The 20,736-nt window shown below is 41.6% G+C and overlaps 1 protein-coding gene across 2 annotated transcripts in view; it reads left to right on the plus strand.

The window, feature by feature from the left end:
- The first annotated feature begins 1,428 nt into the window (after positions 1-1,428).
- The window catches only part of LOC133616350 (glutathione hydrolase-like YwrD proenzyme), a 53,505-nt gene continuing 34,197 nt past the window's right edge, over positions 1,429-20,736 (plus strand). The window contains exons 1-4 of one of the 2 annotated variants that reach the window (XM_061975501.2): positions 1,429-1,636; positions 15,019-15,172; positions 15,250-15,403; positions 20,546-20,736. The exon at positions 20,546-20,736 is cut by the window's right edge and continues 16 nt beyond it. In XM_061975501.2, the coding sequence (XP_061831485.2) occupies positions 1,537-1,636; positions 15,019-15,172; positions 15,250-15,403; positions 20,546-20,736 (599 nt within the window). In that variant the 5' untranslated portion in view covers positions 1,429-1,536. The remainder of the gene's footprint in view (positions 1,637-15,018; positions 15,173-15,249; positions 15,404-20,545) is intronic. The other variant, XM_061975502.2, reaches the window with a different exon arrangement.

A 20,736-nucleotide genomic window follows, 5' to 3' on the forward strand; every position in this document is an offset into this window, starting at 1 on the left:
TTTTAAAAAATTAGATTTTATCCGCGGGTCGGGTCGGGTCGGGTCGGGTCGGGCGGTTATAAATAAATAAATGATAAATGGGTTGTACTTGGTTGAAATAAAAAAACAATTAGATTTTAAATAGATTCAGGCAGGTGGCAGTTAAACCAATTGGTAAATATATATACATAGTTAAATGTTGTTACCCACATACGAAAAACGAGCAGGCACCTGCAGCATATGCCACAACAGAAGAAAAAAAAAAAAAGAGATGGACACTTTTACGGAGCGGAGAAGGCCCCCGACGCCTCGCCGGGGTCCGGGACCGAGGCCCCTTCCCCCGAGAGGGCCCCACCGGGAGCCGTAGCTGAGGCGATCCGCGAGAAGGGCCCGACGCACGTCCAGGGTCACCACCGCGCCCACCGCACCGACACCCCGCCTCGTCCGCCTTCGCCGCGGCCGGCGTCACGCGCAGCAGGTAAGCAGCTTACCTGCCCGCCACCCCCGTGGCCGGGGGCTCGTAACAGGGGTCACTCCGCGCGCTCCGCCCGCGCAGCTTACCTGCCCGCCACCCCTGTTGCCGGGGGCGCGTAACAGGGGTCACTCCGCGCGCAGTGCGCTCACGAAAGGGGTGGGGCTCACCCCGCTTGGAGGTGCGCTCTGCGCGGCTCCCATATGATTGCGTGTGCGTCTCGGTCGTGACAGCGTGGCACGCGAATGTCTGTGCTGCATTGGATCAGTCTCCTTTCTTTAACAGGCAAAAGCTTTATAACCTCACTAATGCCTTGCATCGTCTATATTAGATATATAACAACGGGCGGGTGCGGGCGGATGGCGGGCGGATGCGGTTCTGATCAAATGTTACATCGGGTGGATGGCGGATGGTTGACGACTTTCTGATGCGGTTGCGGATGAAATAATTGCCTATCCGCGCATCTCTAATATATATATATATATATATATATATATATATATATATATATATATATACACACACATATAATTAACATAATAATACATTATTACAATGAATCCCAATAAAACAAAAATGATAACAATAATATTGTGATTTTCACATTACTAACATTATTTACCATGAATTGATTAACGTGGACTTAAACAAGTTGACAAACTTATTCGGGTGTTACCATTTAGTGGTCAATTGTACGGAATATGTACTGTACTGTGCAATCTACTTAACACAAGTTTCAATCAATCAAATTGAATCATGAGGACAATGTGAGTCAGTCTATCACAATTTAATTTCCGTAAAAATAATAATTTTTCCATGTTTTGACTTTATCGTCAACATGCAACATTTCCAGTCAATCTCAAAGCAGCAGAATCATAAACAAAAATACTATCGATGTTGTCTGCCATCGACTCACATGGCTGAGCAGTCGCAATCGATGCCAGATAAACAGATCGGCTAGTCAGGCGCCAATCCACTCCACTTCCGGCACACTTCCTGTTCGTTGCAGTGCTGGATAGTTTTACTAATATTAGTTACCAACATTTATTTCCCAACATTATAAGTACAAATAGTTACATGTTGTCATGGACACCGAGTTGACTTTCTCTTCTCGCCGGTCACCAGTAGTGAGTTTGCACGGCTGCGTGGCGTCCAGCCAACAACTCGCCTCGACTGTGGGACTAGGTGAGTGTTGCCATGGAGACTTATTCACGTCGACTTCCGCTTATTGTTTTTTTGTGAATATATCTGCTGTTTTTTTTTGTTATTTTGTGTGCTTACTTGTTGGGGTAGGGCGACGACGCCAATATGAATGCCCATCCATCCATCCATCCATCCATCTTCTTCCGCTTATCCGAGGCCGGGTCGCGATATCAATCAATCAATCAATCAATGTTTATTTATATAGCCCTAAATCACAAGTGTCTCAAAGGGCTGCACAAGCCACAACGACATCCTCGGTACAAAGCCCACATAAGGGCAAGGAAAAACTCACCCCAGTGGGACGTCGATGTGAATGACTATGAGAAACCTTGGAGAGGACTAGGGTGACCAGGTGTCCGGATTTAGGCCGGACAGTCCGGATTTTTTATGCCCTGTCCGGCGTCCGGCGCAGCATCAAGCCGGACATGTATTTGTCCTCCTTTTTGAGGCACTAGGCTTGAAGAGCGGAGTTTTTTCATCTTTGCTGGGCTGCAGCGTGATAGCCAATCAAAGACCGTAAAAAATGCCCCCAACGCAGTAACGTATCAAATGATTGGCTAAGAGCGGTGTCTGATACAAATCTGCTTATCATTGGTTAAAAAAGTAAACATGTGCTGCTGCGGCATAACATTGACAGAAAGTAAGCATCATGCCAAAACGCAAGACCTCGTTTAATTCTGAATGGACAGAAGAGCACGAATTTATAACGAAAAGCAGTCGAGACTCATTCCATGGCTTCTGCACACTTTGTCGATGTGATGTTGACGTAAGTAGTCAGGGGAAAGCTGCAATTGAACGGCATGCGGGTACGGATAAACATAAAAGTAATAAACGTGCGGCAGGTACCTCTTCAATGAGGACATTTTTTCGTGAAGTTTCGTCGCCCCTGGATGACAAGATAACCGCTGCGAGCTGTGCAAGGTGTACCATGCTGTAAAGCAGTGGTTCTCAAATGGTACCCTGGGGGTATGTAATGTAATGTAAGTTCATAAACTGAACATCAAATCAAGTCGGATATTCCATTCATTACCATAAACCCAGAGTTTCCCCCATGCCATGATGGTTTGACCCTCACTAAAATGTCTGTCAAAAAGAAGTGTGAAAAGAAATGCAACAATGCAATATTCAGTGTTGACAGCTACGTTTTTTGTAGACATGTTCCATAAATATTGATGTTAAAGATTTCTTTTTTTGTGAAGAAATGTTTAGAATTAAGTTCCTAAATCCAGGTGGATCTCTATTACAATCCCCAAAGAGGGCACTTTAAGTTGATGATTACTTCTATGTGTAGAAATCTTTATTTATAATTGAATCACTTGTTTATTTTTCAACAAGTTTTTAGTTATTTTATATATTTTTTTCCAAATAGTTCAAGAAAGACCACTACAAATGAGCAATATTTTGCACTGTTATACAATTTAATAAATCAGAAACTGATGACATAGTGCTATATTTTACTTCTTTATCTCTTTTTTTCAACCAAAAAGGCTTTGCTCTGATTAGAGGGTACTTGAATTAAAAAAATGTTCACAGGGGGTACATCACTGAAAAAAGGTTGAGAACCACTGCTGTAAAGCATCACCAGTCCTACAGAAGTTTAGACTGCGGCATGAAAGTGGACCGGGAGATTTCCAGTGACTATCCCACAGCTAAAGGGATGGCCTGTGGCCGAACAAAAGCCAAGGCATTGTGCGAGAACGTCATCGCTCACTATTCGGTACAGGAACATACCGACTACATAAAAGAAAACAACCTACCCTTTTCCGTGGCAACCGACGCCTCAAATAAAGGAACAAAAAAGTGTTTTTCCATTGTGGTAAGGTGTTTTCACTTTGATGAAGGCATCCAACATGTCCTGTTGGATTTTTATAGTGACAGCAACGAAACGTCAGAAGCCATAACAAACCAGCTGCTGGCAAAACTTTAGATGTCTGGCTTAGAGGTGAAAAACATGTCTGCATATGCAGCAGACAATGCCAGTGTCAATTGTGGCAAACATAACAGTGTGTATCAGAAGTTGAAACTGAGCCAAAAAGATGTGCTCCCTGCAAACTGTTTGGCCCATATTCTGCATAACGCAACCAGATATGCAGCAAGCAGCCTTGATGTTGATGTGGAAAATTTTTTGTGGCATTTAAAAAAAATTATATATGTTAACTACATTTAAGTCCACACACGTTATGCTTTGTGGTACTCTGCACTTGAAAAGATTCATCTCAGTGGTCACTTTTTGAACACCACAATGTATTGAATAAATACAAATACTCTTAACAAACACTTGACTTTAATATTTTTTCCTATTCAGCCACACAAACATCATCTTTAAACCACTCAAAATTGTACTATAAATAAGAGTATACCAGAGTCCTATGTACACCATAGTAATTTATTGATATGGCGCATAATGTCCTCCTTTTTGGTGTCATGGAAATGGTCACCCTAGAGAGGACCGCATATGTGGGTAACCCCCCCCCCTCTAGGGGAGACCGAAAGCAATGGATGTCGAGTGGGTCTGACATAATATTGTGAGAGTCCAGTCCATAGTGGATCCAACATAATAGTAAGAGTCCAGTCCATAGTGGGGCCAGCAGGACACCATCCCGAGCGGAGACGGGTCAGAAGCGCAGAGATGTTCCAGCCAATGCACAGGCGAGCGGTCCACCCCGGGTCCCGACTCTGGACAGCCAGCACTTCATCCATGCCCCCCCCACACAAGGAAAAGGGGAGCAGAGGAGAAAAGAAAAGAAATGGCAGATCAACTGGTCTAACAGGGGGGCTATTTAAAGGCTAGAGTATACAAATGAGTTTTAAAATGGGACTTAAATGCTTCTACTGAGGTAGCATCTCTAATTGTTACCGGGAGGGCATTCCATAGTACTGGAGCCCCAATAGAAAACGCTCTATAGCCCGCAGACTTTTTTTGGGCTCTGGGAATCACTAATAAGCCGGAGTTCTTTGAACGCAGATTTCTTGCCGGGACATATGGTACAATGCAATCGACAAGATAGGACGGAGCTAGACCGTGTAGTATTTTATACGTAAGTAGTAAAACCTTAAAGTCACATCTTAAGTGCACAGGAAGCCAGTGCAGGTGAGCCAGTATAGGTATATATATATAAGTATATATGTATTTAAAGGTATATACAGTATAGGCGTAATATGATCAAACTTTCTTGTTCTTGTCAAAAGTCTAGCAGCCGCATTTTGTACCAATTGTAGTCTTTTAATGCTAGACATAGATTGTTAGACACTAAGTGTTCATTTAGCTGCTGTGTAAGGCGGCAGCTAACGATTATTTTTCTATCGATTAATCTATAGATTATTTTTTCGATTAATCGGTTAATCTATAGATTATTTTTTTCGATTAATCTATAGATTATTTTTCCTTTTACCGATTATTTTTTTTATTTAAAATGAAGATGAAAAAATAAATGTAGGCCAGTTTTTTCAAAAGGCATGACTTTTATTTACAAAAAAAAAGTATGGCCACTCAGTCAACATTGACAACAACATGACAAAATATTCTGTAACAATGTAAACATTTAAATCTTTTAACATTTAACACAATTAAAAGTAGCTTATTTGCTTTTTAATGTGCAAATATAAAAGTAAACATCCAGTGCAAATATTAATATTCTGCAATAGTATAAGCATTTCTAAAGTAAAAGTATTGCTTATTTTGCTTTAAAATGTGCAAAAATAAAGATAAACATCCAATACAAAAAAGTGCAAAACGAAATATTCTGTAACAGTGTAAACATTTCAACAAAAGTAAAAGTATTGCTTAATAACACAACAATGATAGTATGATTAAAGTGAAAGTTAATTGTTCGTTTGTACATAGTATATGTAACTGTTAATGTTGTAAAAGGTATTTGCACAACTAATTAACGTTAGCGTTAAAGAGGAGCGCGTCTTTGTAAACACTGAACAGGCACGCCAAACGCGCCTCTCAGAGCGAAACGGTGCTTTAGTTTATGAATTTACAACGCAGATACAAATGACACATTCATGTTTTTGTGTAATGATGACAACGTATACTCACGCGGACGATTGACTAGTTGATGGTGATGGCAAGAACGCTGTCGGGTGATTTCTTTTCAAATGTTCCTTCATAGCCGCGTTATACCTCCGCGTGAACGTAAACTGATCGGCTCTGATTTTATAAACCGACTGGCCGAAATAATGCCGAATTATATACATTTCCTGGGGTTGCCTAGGTGAATAGGGATGCGGATGTGCTCTAAGATAAAATATAATTTTATTAAGTGGGGTTTGGCTGCTTGCTAAACAGCCACGGTTGCGAGCTCGCGCGTCAGCTGACGAGACAGCTGTTCGCCGCTACAACATTATTAGGCCGTTTATTGAAATACTCCCACACTTTTGACGACTTTTGGCGTGCTTTTTTTCCCTCGCTCGCACCGCTCGCATCATCTGCTTTGCGCTCCGCCATGACGGCAGTGTGACGTAAATATGCGACGCTTCGACGCATAAAACGGCGTCGACGTATTTACGTAACCGATGACGTCGTTTCAGCCTTGTGCGACAATTTTTTCGAGGATTTTCGAAATAAAGGGAAGGTGGGACACCGGTCGGTAGTTTACCATGAGGTCAGGATCAAGGTTAGGTCTTTTGAGCAGAGGATGAATAACCGCTTTCTTGAATGCTAGGGGAACAGTGCCAGAGGAAAGTGATACTTTTTTAATATTTAGCACTGATGGACCTAATAATACAAAAAGCTCCTTGATAAGTTTCCCAGGAAGTGGGTCAAGTAAACATGTTGTTTGTTTTATCCCACTTACATGCCGTAATAGTTCCTCTAATGTTATTTCATCAAAAAGAGAGAGACTATTTTGTATTGCAGTATCCGTCGTAGATACAGTTGTATCTGTGTTAATAGAACCCAGTTGTAGCTGGGATGCGTTGTCTTTAATCTCCTTTCTAATGAGTTCAATTTTCTTATTAAAGAAATTCATAAAGTCATCTGCCGAGCGGGTGGAGCTATTGGGAGGAGTCCCTTGTTGGGTTAGCGATGCTACTGTACTAAACAAAAATTTAGGGTCGTTTTTGTTGAGGCGGATGAGATTTGAGTAATATTTAGCTTTAGCTAAGGTAAGCATGCGTTTATACAATATTAAACTATCACTCCATGCTTGATGGAAAACTTCAAGCTTGGTCGCAAGCCATTTGCGTTCCAACTTTCTATATGATAATTTATGAGCTCTGGTTTCTTCTGTAAACCATGGGGTGCGCCTTTTAGGTGAATGCACTCAGGCTATATAATAAAGTTATCTAGCTCATTGTTTTTTTAACCTTTTTTGAGCCAGGGTACATTTTTTTTTGTTGAAAAAAATCCAGAGGCACACCACCAGCAGAAATCATTATAAAACGGAAACTCAGTTGACAGCAAAAAGTCGTTGGGTATGACTTTAAACCATAACCAAGCATGCATCAATATAGCTCTTGTCTCAAAGTAGGTGTACTGTCACCACCTGTCACATCACACCCTGACTTATTTGGAGTTTTTGTCATGACTAGGACCATGGCTTGGTTTGTTCTCCCGAGGTGCAAGTGAATTGGACCAGATGTGGCGTGAAGGGGAGTACATTATTTATTTAAACACTATAACTACAAAAAAAAAAAAAGGATCAAACAAAAGGGGCGCACAGGGGCGGAAGTACAAAACTTGACTATAAACGCAAAACTTGCACAAAGGCAGAAACTATGAACAACTAAACAAAACTTGCAAACTATGGCATGAATAAAGAAAACTTACTTGGACGAGAAACCGGCATGAAAAAAGAGCAGCAAGGGTCTTAAGGGTGTGTGGAGAGTGTGCAGAAGCATAAATGCGGGATGTCACCAGAACGACAAACTGAAAACAATGAACTTAAATACTATAGACATGATTAACGAAAACAGGTGCGTGACTCAAAACGTGAAACAGGTGCGTGACGTGACAGGTGAAAACTAATGGTTGCTATGGTGACACAACAAAAAGTGCACAAAAAGTCCAAAAACAAAACCGAACATGACTAAAACAAAACATGATCACACAGACATGACAGTTTTTTGCTGTTTTCCTGTGTGTAATGTTTTACTTCTTGTCTTGCGCTCCTAATTTGGTGGCTTTTTCTCTTTTTTTTTTAGCAGTTTCATGTCTTCCTTTGAGCGATATTTCCCGCATCTACTTTGTTTTAGCAATCAAGGATATTTCAGTTGTTTTTATCCTTCTTTGTGGGGATATTGTTGATTGTCATGTCATGTTGGGATGTACTTTGTGGACGTCATCTTTGCTCCACAGTAAGTCTTTGCTGTCGTCCAGCATTCTGTTTTTGTTTACTGTGTAGCCAGTTCAGTTTTAGTTTTGTTCTGCATAGCCTTCCCTAAGCTTCAATGCCTTTTCTTAGGGGCACTCACCTTTTGTTTATTTTTGGTTTAAGCATTAGACACCTTTTTACCTGCACACTGCCTCCCGCTGTTTCCGACATCTACAAAGCAATTAGCTACCTACTGATATGGAAGAGTATTACACGGTTACTCTGCCGAGCTCTAGACAGCACCGACACTCAACAACAACACATCATTTGCAGACTATAATTACTGGTTTGCAAAGAATATTTTTAACCCAAATCGGTGAAATTAGCTCATCTATCATACCAGACTGTAGTGTGCCGCGGCACAGTGGTTGAAAAACACAAATCCAGCTAACAGTTATTTAGCTGGTAAAAGTATATATCCGTACTATTTTTAAATTCATATACAAAATAAAAAGTGTAAAAAAAAAACATGTGTTCTGAGGTAGGGATGTCCCGATCCAGGTTTTTGCACTTCCGATCCGATACCGATATTGTTTTTGCACTTCCGATCCGATACCGATACTGACCGATACCGATACTGACCGATACTGGCCTATCCGAGCATGTATTAAAGTTTAAAGTTATTTAGCCTACTTAGTTGTCAGAATCATGTTGAAAAGGGTTTTAGTACTCTTGATAACAACTAGCCAGCTGAATTAGGGGAGTTTGAATAATACACAATGGTTGGTAACAAGAAACTGACCTGTTTATTCAAGGATAAACACAAAATAGACAAAATTATACATGACAAACAGAAATGGCATCATTGAACTAGGGCTGGGCGATATGGCCTTTTTTTAATATTGCGATATTTTAAGGCCATATTGCGATACACGATATATATCTCGATATTTTGCCTTAGCCTTGAATGAACACTTGATGCATATAATCACAGCAGTATGATGATTCTATGTGTTTTGATTGATTGATTGAGACTTTTATTAGTAGGTTGCACAGTGAAGTACATATTCCGTACAATTGACCACTAAATGGTAACACCCCAATAAGTTTTTCAACTTGTTTAAGTCGGGGTCCACTTAAATTGATTCATGATACAGATATATACTATCAGATATATACTATCATCATAATACAGTCGTCACACAAGATAATCACATTGAATTATTTACATTATTTATAATCCAGGGTGTGGAGGGGGGCGCCGGATGTAAGTGTCAAAAAGACAGCCAAAAGAGTTTGATATGAGAATAAATCTAAAGTTAAAATATAGGGTAGAAATGCATCCATTTGCAGGAAATGTAGTCTTGATTTTCAACATTTTCTTTTAAGGATTGCATGTCTACATTAAAACATTCTTCTTCATACTGCATTAATATATGCTACTTTTAAACTTTCATGCAGAAAAGGAAATCACAACTAAAGAAATCACTAATTTTTTCATACGGTGTTGATGTGGAAATGTTTGCCTCAGCATTTTGATGGTGTGGACGTGTGGCACCGAATGGAGATAAGCGTCTCGACAGACGTCACAATATTTGAACAATGATGACGAAAACTGTTTTCTCTGTCGTGTCCGTGTGTCGAAAATTGTTATGCGCTTATTTTTTTATTTGATTTTGTGCGTGGCATATAATTGCTATGCGCAGAGGACGCTTAAACAGTGCGCAATTGCACAGGCGCGCACCTTAGAGGGAGCGTTGCTCGCACGGCTGCGCTAGCATCACAGCTAACGTTAGCCATGCTGCTACCTCTCTGCTCGGGTAGGACGTATACGTATGTGACGTGTGACGTGACAGTATGTGACGTATGACGTGACAGTATGTGACGTGTGTAAGAAGGTGCGCTTGCTGTCTGTGAGAGGGAGACACAGGAAAGAGTGAGAAGAGCCTGTCGTGTAATGCCAGCAGCTAAAAGCAACTGCGTGAGATTCCACAGACCTGTGGATGTGTTGAAGGTGTGCTGGAAAATGCGGAACGGAAATTACGGAGCAGCAGAAAAGTGGAATGTATTATTTAAATCGGTGCGTTGGAAAACACGGACCGGAGTTTTTTTTTAAACTGGATCTGGATCGGCATTTTCCCATGCCTTGCCGATACGCAATTTTTGGCAAATATCGGCAGCCGATCCGATCCAAATATCGGATCGGGACATCCCTAGTGTGGACAGCACCTTTTAGCTCTTATTTCCAAAATTGTGTACACTACTGAATTGGGGTCTTGTGGACACTTATACTGCCATCTGGTGGTGTCAGAAGAGTATAACATACAATGGAATTTGGGAAAAAAAGTGTAAAAATAAGAATTAGCATGTCACTAAACACGAAGTACACGTTTGTGTACTTATGGACTAAGTACATCGTATACCGTATTTTTCGGAGTATAAGTCGCACCGGAGTATAAGTCGCACCTGCCGAAAATGCATAATAAAAAAGGAAAAAAACATATATAAGTCGCACTGGAGCCCGGCCAAACTATGAAAAAAACTGCGACTTATAGTCCGAAAAATACAGTAGATGATTCTTAGTTTTTATTCTAATTAGGGTCCAATAAGCCCAAATAGCAAAGAGAAATAAAAAAAGCATGTAAACAGACAGATTGGGCCTTAAGAGGTTAAAATTAACGCTTGTTTCTGTACACTTGGATGCCAAACATGCACTGAGCAAATGTTCTCAGCTTTTGTCTATTCGCTGGCTTAGTAAAAATGTCTGCAACCGTTTGGTCAGTAGGACAGTGCAACATTGAAAATGATATCTCTCGGCACTGTGCTATTTGTACGTCACACTTTTTTGTGCTTTTGCACAATAAGGTTCACCTTGTTAGACACGAATTAAGTAAGGAGAATTAGGGCTGGGCGATATATGGAATATACTCGATATATCGTGGGTTTGTCTCTGTGCGATACAGAAAATGACTATATGTGATATTGGAGTATAGGTTCTCACGCAGTTGCTTTCAGCTACGGGCATTACACTACAGGCTAGAGATGCGCGGATAGGCAATTATTTCATCCGCAACCGCATCACAAAAGTCGTCATCCATCCGCCATCCACCCGGACCAACATTTTATCAAAACCACACCCGCCCGCCACCCGCCCGTTGTTATATATCTAATATAGACGATGAAAGGCATTAGTGAGGTTAGAAAGCTTTTGCCTGTTAAAGAAAGGAGACTGATCCAATGCAGCAGAGACATTCAATGCGTGATAATATTATTTAGCATTATTATAATATTATTGTCATTTCCATTAAGAAAGTGTTGACTATTGTTGCCAATGCCCTCAGATCAGGAGTGCGTTCCTCACACTTTGTGTGCGCAGTTGCAGCAAGCAGAACGAGGCTTTTAAGAAGTTAAAAAAATGTTTTAGAAAGACTAGGCCTATATTTTCGTTAGGTAAAAAAATGTTCTGAATTTATTTCAATGAATATTAACTTGTTAACGTTATAATGCTCAAATAGGGACGAGGGCGGGGTGCACAGTGAAACAGTGAACAATTTCGCAAGAAAGAGGAACCTTTATTGATTGATCTGCAGCCATGACAAAATATCAGACAATCTCCATTGTCAACGACAGGCAGGAAAATACTGTCGCGCATGCAACGTCATACGCCCTCGCGGAGCAGAGAGGTAGCGGCATGGTAACATTAGCTGTGATGCTAGCGGAGCGGTGTGCGAGTAGTAATACGAGAGAAAGAAGGTGCAAATCTGGTAACAAATGAAGGAATAAGAATTAATTCCCAAGAAAAATAGCACAGGGTCCATCGTCTGGCGGTGGTTTGGCTTCAAGCGGGAAGATGTTGAACAGACAACCGTATTATGTCAAGTATGCGGCAAAAGCGTTGCTACAAAAAGTAGCGGCACTGTTAATTGTAGCATCATTTGAAAAGTCACCCGCTGCTTGAAACTCCGCATGTCAACATCTCCGGCCGGTGCCACACCTACAAAATGCCCAAGCAACCATTTCCACATCAACACCGTGCGAAAACAATAGTCCACAACAGAAGGAGATAACATCCGCAGGAACCTACCACATAGCGATTGATTGATTTCCTATTATGCAGCTTATTTTTATTTGACACTTATTGAAATATCTTGTGTGACATCATGCACAAAAGTGCACTTTATTAGTTTTAAACTATTGTAGTGGCGTTCTGTACAAAAAGTGCACTTTAATTGAGTGTTGTTTTGATATGTCATCTTAGTGACATCATGCACAAAAGTGCACTAATAGCTTGTTTTAAAATGTCTCTGACAGTCTTGCACTTTCTGTTTTGGAAATGACATGAATGTTTGTGCCACTGCTTAATAACTCTTTAATAAATACACTTTTAGTTGTGATTTCCCTCTCTGCATGAAAGTTGAAAAGTAGCATATATTAATGCAGTATGAAGAAGAATGTTTTAATGTAGACACATAGAATCATCAAACTGCTGTGATTATATGCATCAAGTGTTCATTCAAGGCTAAGGCAAAATATGGAGATATACAGGTAAAAGCCAGTAAATTAGAATATTTTGAAAAACTTGATTTATTTCAGTAATTGCATTCAAAAGGTGTAACTTGTACATTATATTTATTCATTGCACACAGACTGATGCATTCAAATGTTTATTTCATTTAATTTTGATGATTTGAAGTGGCAACAAATGAAAATCCCAAATTCCGTGTGTCACAAAATTAGAATATTACTTAAGGCTAATACAAAAAAGGGATTTTTAGAAATGTTGGCCAACTGAAAAGTATGAAAATGAAAAATATGAGCATGTACAATACTCAATACTTGGTTGGAGCTCCTTTTGCCTCAATTACTGCGTTAATGCGGCGTGGCATGGAGTCGATGAGTTTCTGGCACTGCTCAGGTGTTATGAGAGCCCAGGTTGCTCTGATAGTGGCCTTCAACTCTTCTGCGTTTTTGGGTCTGGCATTCTGCATCTTCCTTTTGAGGTCCCAGAGTCTGGAGGAAGACAGGAGAGGCACAGGATCCACGTTGCCTGAAGTCTAGTGTAAAGTTTCCACCATCAGTGATGGTTTGGGGTGCCATGTCATCTGCTGGTGTCGGTCCACTCTGTTTCCTGAGATCCAGGGTCAACACAGCCGTCTACCAGCAAGTTTTAGAGCACTTCATGCTTCCTGCTGCTGACCTGCTCTATGGAGATGGAGATTTCAAGTTCCAACAGGACTTGGCGCCTGCACACAGCGCAAAATCTACCCGTGCCTGGTTTACGGACCATGGTATTTCTGTTCTAAATTGGCCCGCCAACTCCCCTGACCTTAGCCCCATAGAAAATCTGTGGGGTATTGTGAAAAGGAAGATGCAGAATGCCAGACCCAAAAACGCAGAAGAGTTGAAGGCCACTATCAGAGCAACCTGGGCTCTCATAACACCTGAGCAGTGCCAGAAACTCATCGACTCCATGCCACGCCGCATTAACGCAGTAATTGAGGCAAAAGGAGCTCCAACCAAGTATTGAGTATTGTACATGCTCATATTTTTCATTTTCATACTTTTCAGTTGGCCAACATTTCTAAAAATCCCTTTTTTGTATTAGCCTTAAGTAATATTCTAATTTTGTGACACACGGAATTTGGGATTTTCATTTGTTGCCACTTCAAATCATCAAAATTAAATGAAATAAACATTTGAATGCATCAGTCTGTGTGCAATGAATAAATATAATGTACAAGTTACACCTTTTGAATGCAATTACTGAAATAAATCAAGTTTTTCAAAATATTCTAATTTACTGGCTTTTACCTGTATATGGTGTATCGTGACATGGCCTAAAAATATCCAGATATTAATAAAAGGCCATATCGCCCAGCCCTACTAGTAATAATGGAGTGGTCTGTCTAAGCCAGGGGTCGGCAACCCGCGGCTCCGGAGCCGCATGCGGCTCTTTGATCACTCTAATGCGGCTCAGCTGCATATATGCCGAACCTCCCAATTTTCCCGGGAGATTTACGGATTTCAGTGCCTCTCGCAGAAAACTTCCGGGGCTAATATTCTCTGATTTTCACCCTCATATTAATAATAAGGGCGTGTCATGATGGTACAGCATTCAGCACCCTCTACAATCTGTACAAACAGCGTGCAAGCCCAGCCTTTGGTTGTATGCATCTTCTACTTTCACACGTAAGTAACAGCAAGGCATACTTGGTCAACAGCCACACAGGTTACACTGACGGTGGCCATATAAAATAACTTTAACATTCTTACTAATAATGCGCCACACTTTGAACCAAAACCAAACAAGAATGAAGAACACATTTCGGGAGAACATCTGCACCTTAACACAACATAAACACAACAGAACAAATACCCAGAATCCCATGCAGCACTGACTCTTCCGGGCTATATTGTACACCCCTGATCCCACCAAACCCCGCCCCCACCCCACCCCCTCCGTGCGTCGGTTGAGGTGGGCGGGGTTTGGTAGCAGGGGTGTATAATGTAGCCCGGAAGAGTCAGGGCTGCATGGGATTCTGGGTATTTGTTCTGTTGTGTTTATGTTGTGTTACGGTGCAGATGTTCTCCCGAAATGTGTTTGTCTTTCTTGTTTGATGTGGGTTCACAGTGTGGCGCATATTAGTAAGAGTGTTAAAGTTTATACCGCCACCGTTAGTGTAACCTGTGTGGTTGTTGACCAAGTATGCCTTGTTGTCATTTACGTGAGCAAGCAGAAGTCCTACACCACGTGTGGGTGGGCCGGCACGCTGGATATAGTGGGCGCTAAATGCTGTACCATCACGGCACGTTCGAGAGAATAGTTACCCTGATTTTCGTAGTATGCTGGAAAAATCGGGAGGTTGACAAGTATGACGCTGTCAAGCGCCATTTATACAAAACTCGAGACCCTTGATTTATACATAACACAAAGCAAAAAAAAAACTTTGTATGCAGTGTCATTTCATTTTAAATTTCAAAAGATTTTTGTGGCTCCCATTGATTTGTGAAACTGGTCAAAATGGCTCTTTGACTGGTAAAGGTTGCCGACCCCTGGTCTAAGCACTAAATCAGATACAAACATCAGTTTATTTGTTTATTCAGATGTGCTAAAGCAAGGCGGCAATGCTGCAGATGCTGCGGTTGCCATAGCAGCGGCGCTGGCAGTGACCGAGCCATGCAGCACTGGTCTTGGCGGGGACGCCTTCTGCCTGTTCTTCAACGGCAACACTGGTGAGATCAAAGGAATAAATGGCAGGTAGATAATTCGCTTTAACTTTTGGTCTTGTCTCCATCGCATGGACTGAAAACATGCCTTTTATTTTTTTGTTTTAGTGGCCGTACACCCAGAGGTCACACTTTGGACTTCCTGTTAAGCAGAGGGTACAGCGCTGAGGCCCCTCCTCCAGCATTTGATGTGCTGAATGTTACAGTGCCGGGGGCAGCTGCTTGCTGGTGGGATACGGTTCAGCTGTTTGGTAGCCACAAGGTAAGGCCCCTTCTAAGGTTATCCAGGCTATATCCCACCTAACCTTAACCTTGTCCACACACACACACAATGCCACCGTTTTGCGACATCAGTGTGTAAAGGATATCACCACACGGGCTCAGGAACATTTCAGAAAACCACTGTCAGTAACTACAGTTGGTCGCTACATCTGTAAGTGCAAGTTAAAACTATGCAAAGCCCAAGCCATTTATTAACAACACCCAGAAACGCCGCCAGCTTTGCTGGGCCCGAGCGCATCTAAGATGGACTGATGCAAAGTGGAAAGGTGTTCTGTGGTCTGACCAGTCCACATTTCAAATTGTTTTTGGAAACTGTGGACGTCGTGTCCTTTCGGACCAAAGAGGAAAAGAACCATCTAGACGGTTCTAGGGTCAAAGTGTAAAAAGCAGCATGTGTGATGGTATGGGGGTGTATTAGTGCCCAAGACATGGGTAACTTACACATCTGTGAAGGCGCCATTAATGCTGAAAGGTACATACAGGTTTTGGAGCAACATATGTTGCCATCCAAGCAACGTTATCTTCTTCTTTCGTGTAACGTCAGATAGGGATGTCCCGATCCAGGTTTTTGCACTTCCGATCCGATACCGATATTGTTTTTGCATTTCCGATCCGATACTGATACTGACCGATACCGATACTGACCGATAATGGCCTATCCGAGCATGTATTAAAGTTTAAAGTTATTTAGCCTACTTAGTTGTCAGAATCATGTTGAAAAGGGTTTCAGTACTCTTGATAACAACTAGCCAGCTGAATTAGGGGAGTTTGAATAATACACAATGGTTGGTAACAAGAAACTGACCTGTTTATTCAAGGATAAACACAAAATAGACAAAATTATACATGACGAACAGAAATGGCATCATTGAACTAGGGCTGGGCGATATGGCCTTTTTTTAATATTGCGATATTTTAAGGCCATATTGCGATACACGATATATATCTCGATATTTTGCCTTAGCCTTGAATGAACACTTGATGCATATAATCACAGCAGTATGATGATTCTATGTGTTTTGATTGATTGATTGAGACTTTTATTAGTAGGTTGCACAGTGAAGTACATATTCCGTACAATTGACCACTAAATGGTAACACCCCAATAAGTTTTTCAACTTGTTTAAGTCGGGGTCCACTTAAATTGATTCATGATACAGATATATACTATCAGATATATACTATCATCATAATACAGTCATCACACAAGATAATCACATTGAATTATTTACATTATTTATAATCCAGGGTGTGGAGGGGGGCGCCGGATGTAAGTGTCAAAACGACAGCCAAAAGAGTTTGATATGAGAATAAATCTAAAGTTAAAATATAGGGTAGAAATGCACCCATTTGCAGGAAATGTAGTCTTGATTTTCTTTCAAGGCTTGCATGTCTACATTAAAACATTCTTCTTCATACTGCATTAATATATGCTACTTTTAAACTTTCATGCAGAGAAGGAAATCACAACTAAAAAAATCACTAATTTTTTCATACGGTGTTGATGTGGAAATTTTTGCCTCGGCATTTTGATGGTGTGGACGTGTGGCACCGAATGGAGATAAGCGTCTCGACAGACGTCACAATATTTGAACAATGATGACGAAAACTGTTGTCTCTGTCGTGTCCGTGTGTCGAAAATTGTTATGCGCTTATTTTTTTATTTGATTTTGTGCATGGCATAGATTTGCCGTGCGCAGAGGACGCTTGAGCAGGCGCGCACCTTAGCAGCTGCGCTAGCATCACAGCTAACGTTAGCCATGCCGCTACCTCGCTCTCTGCTGGGAGAGGACGTATACGTATGTGACGTATGACGTGACAGTATGACGTGTGTAAGAAGGTGCGCTCGCTGTCTGTGAGAGGGAGACACAGGAAAGAGTGAGAAGAGCCTGTCGTGTAATGCCAGCAGCTAAAAGCAACTGCGTGAGAATTGTGGATGTGTTGAAGGTGTGCTGGAAAATGCGGAACGGAAATTACGGAGCAGCAGAAAAGTGGAATGTATTATTTAAATAGGTGCGTTGGAAAACACGGACCGGAGTTTTTTTTAAACTGGATCTGGATCGGCATTTTCCCATGCCTTGCCGATACACAATTTTTGGCAAATATCGGCAGCCGATCCGGATCGGATCGGGACATCCCTAACGTCAGATGTCCACCTCGGTGTCGCGTAGCCATATTCGCATCTCTGGTCCTAGGTGGAAGAGGCTGGCTTCCGAGGGCGGTCCATATAAGGGGCAGATGTTGATTATATGGTCGGTGGTCACCACACTCGCACGCCGCACTGTCCGCCAAGCCCCACGTCTTCATTGATGACCCAAAGCGACCGACCCCAGTCCGTAGACGGTTCAGCGTGGTCCATTGCCGGCGTGGTAGTTCGTCTCCTCCGATGGCGCCATCTCCTGGGTCCCAAATGTAGCCCAGCCGACTCCCACTCCTGCTTCCAAGCTGCTGCCAACCATGCATCTCTGGAGATGTCCTCAGAGGTGGAGTTGAGCATCTCTTGTGCTGCCTTGTTGTAAGGGTGGCGGGACTTGAGTCTGCTTGGAGGTGCTGGTGTTACTGTGGTGTTGTGCAAGATGTGCCAGTCATATTTTTGTGCCTTCGTAGCCAGGGCGAAGGGCCGACGGGAGGATGGTAGGAAGGACACAGGGGTAGGGTTCAAGCATCCAGTTATTATCCGGAGGGAGGTATTAATAGCAACGTTATCATGGATGGTTTGACAAAAAAATACTTTCTTGGACAAGCTAAAATCATCAGCCCGGAGGTTGGGTCTTGGGCACAGTTGGGTGTTCCAACAGGACAATGACCCCAAACATATGTCAAAAGTGGTAAAGGAATGGCTAAATCAGGCTAGAATAGGGATGTCCCGATCCGATATTTGGATCGGATCGGCCGCCGATATTTGCCAAAAAATGCGTATCGGCAAGGCATGGGAAAATGCCGATCCAGATCCAGTTAAAAAAAAAATCCGGTCCGTGTTTTCCAACGCACAGATTTAAATAATACATTCCACTTTTCAGCTGCTCCGTAATTTCCGTTCCGCATTTTCCAGCACACCTTCAACACATCCACAGGTCTGTAGATTCTCACGCAGTTGCTTTTAGCTGCTGGCATTACACGACAGGCTCTTCTCGCTCTTTCCTGTGTCTCCCTCTCACAGACAGCAAGCGCACCTTCTTACACACGTCACATACTGTCACGTCATACGTCACATACTGTCACGTCATACGTCACATACGTATACGTCCTCTCCCAGCAGAGAGGTAGCAGCATGGCTCACGTTAGCTCTGATGCTAGCAGCCGTGTGACCAAGCTCCCTCTAAGGTGCGCGCCTCTGCGCATAGCAATTATATGCCACGCACAAAATCAAATAAAAAAATAAGCGCATAACAATTTTCGACACACGGACACGACAGAGAAAACAGTTTTCGTCATCATTGTTCAAATATAGCAATATGTCGAGACACTTATCTCCATTCGGTGCCACACGTCCACACCATCAAAATGCCGAGGCAAACATTTCCACATCAACACCGTATGAAAAAATTAGTGATTTTTGTTGTTGTGATTTCCTTCTCTGCATGAAAGTTTAAAAGTAGCATATATTAATGCAGTATGAAGAAGAATGTTTTAATGTAGACATGCAAGCCTTGAAAGAAAATTTTGAAAATCAAGACTACATTTCCTGCAAATGGGTGCATTTCTACCCTATATTTTAACTTTAGATTTATTCTCATATCAAACTCTTTTGGCTGTCTTTTTGACACTTACATCCGGCGCCCCCCCTCCACACCCTGGATTATAAATAATGTAAATAATTCAATGTGATTATCTTGTGTGATGACTGTATTATGATGATAGTATATATCTGATAGTTTATATCTGTATCATGAATCAATTTAAGTGGACCCCGACTTAAACAAGTTGAAAAACTTATTGGGGTGTTACCATTTAGTAGTCAATTGTACGGAATATGTACTTCACTGTGCAACCTACTAATAAAAGTCTCAATCAATCAATCAAAACACATAGAATCATCATACTGCTGTGATTATATGCATCAAGTGTTCATTCAAGGCTAAGGCAAAATATCGAGATATATATCGTGTATCGCAATATGGCCTTAAAATATCGCAATATTAAAAAAAGGCCATATCGCCCAGCCCTAGTTCGATGATGCCATTTCTGTTTGTCATGTATAATTTTGTCTATTTTGTGTTTATCCTTGAATAAACAGGTCAGTTTCTTGTTACCAACCATTGTGTATTATTCAAACTCCCCTAATTCAGCTGGCTAGTTGTTATCAAGAGTACTAAAACCCTTTTCAACATGATTCTGACAACTAAGTAGGCTAAATAACTTTAAACTTTAATACATGCTCGGCAGTATCGGTCAGTATCGGTATCGGATTGGAAGTGCAAAAACAATATCGGTATCGGATCGGAAGTGCAAAAACCTGGATCGGGACATCCCTAGGCTAGAATGAAGGTTTTAGAATGGCCTTCCCAAAGTTCTGACTTAAAGGTGTGGACAATGCTGAAGAAACAAGTCCATGTCAGAAAACCAACACATTTAGCTGAACTGCACCAATTTTGTCAAGAGGAGTGGTCAAAAATTCAAGCAGAAGCTTGTGGATGGCTACCAAAAGTGCCTTATTGCAGGTAAACTTGCCAAGGGACATGTAAGCAAATATTAACATTGCTGTATGTATACTTTTGACCCATTTTCAGTCGAGCCATAATAAATTCATAAACGAAGCAAACTTCATGAATGTTTTTGTGACCAACAAGTATGTGCTCCAATCACTACATCACAAAAAAATAAGAGTTGTAGAAATGATTGGAAACTCAATACAGCCATGACATGATGTTATTTACAAGTGTATGTACACTTTTGACCACGACTGTACACAGCAAAAGTAGCTAGAATAACAATTGGCATGTTTGTGATGAATCTTTAAATCACAGAAAGCACTTACACACTGTAAAAAGTTTCAAAGAAAAGAACAAGAACCCTTTTCCCTTTCATCTTTGGAAATATCAAATCAATGACTCATACTTCCTGCGTCGTGTGGCTTCCTGTGAGGTAATAAGCATGTGTTTCCTCTTCCTGTTTCCCTTAGCTGTCCTTACAGGAGGTGCTCAATGGAGCAGTGGAACTGGCTGAGGAGGGGTTTCCTGTTGCCGAAGTGACCGCTCACCTCTGGGCACACTCGTTGGCTGTGCTACGGGATGCAGGGAGGGACCTCGGTGGAGACCTGCTGATCCACGGTCACCCTCCCAAACATGGACAAGTATTCAAAAACCCCTTCCT

The sequence above is a fragment of the Nerophis lumbriciformis genome, linkage group LG14 (assembly GCF_033978685.3).
Source record: "Nerophis lumbriciformis linkage group LG14, RoL_Nlum_v2.1, whole genome shotgun sequence".
Taxonomy (NCBI): Eukaryota; Metazoa; Chordata; class Actinopteri; order Syngnathiformes; family Syngnathidae; genus Nerophis; species Nerophis lumbriciformis.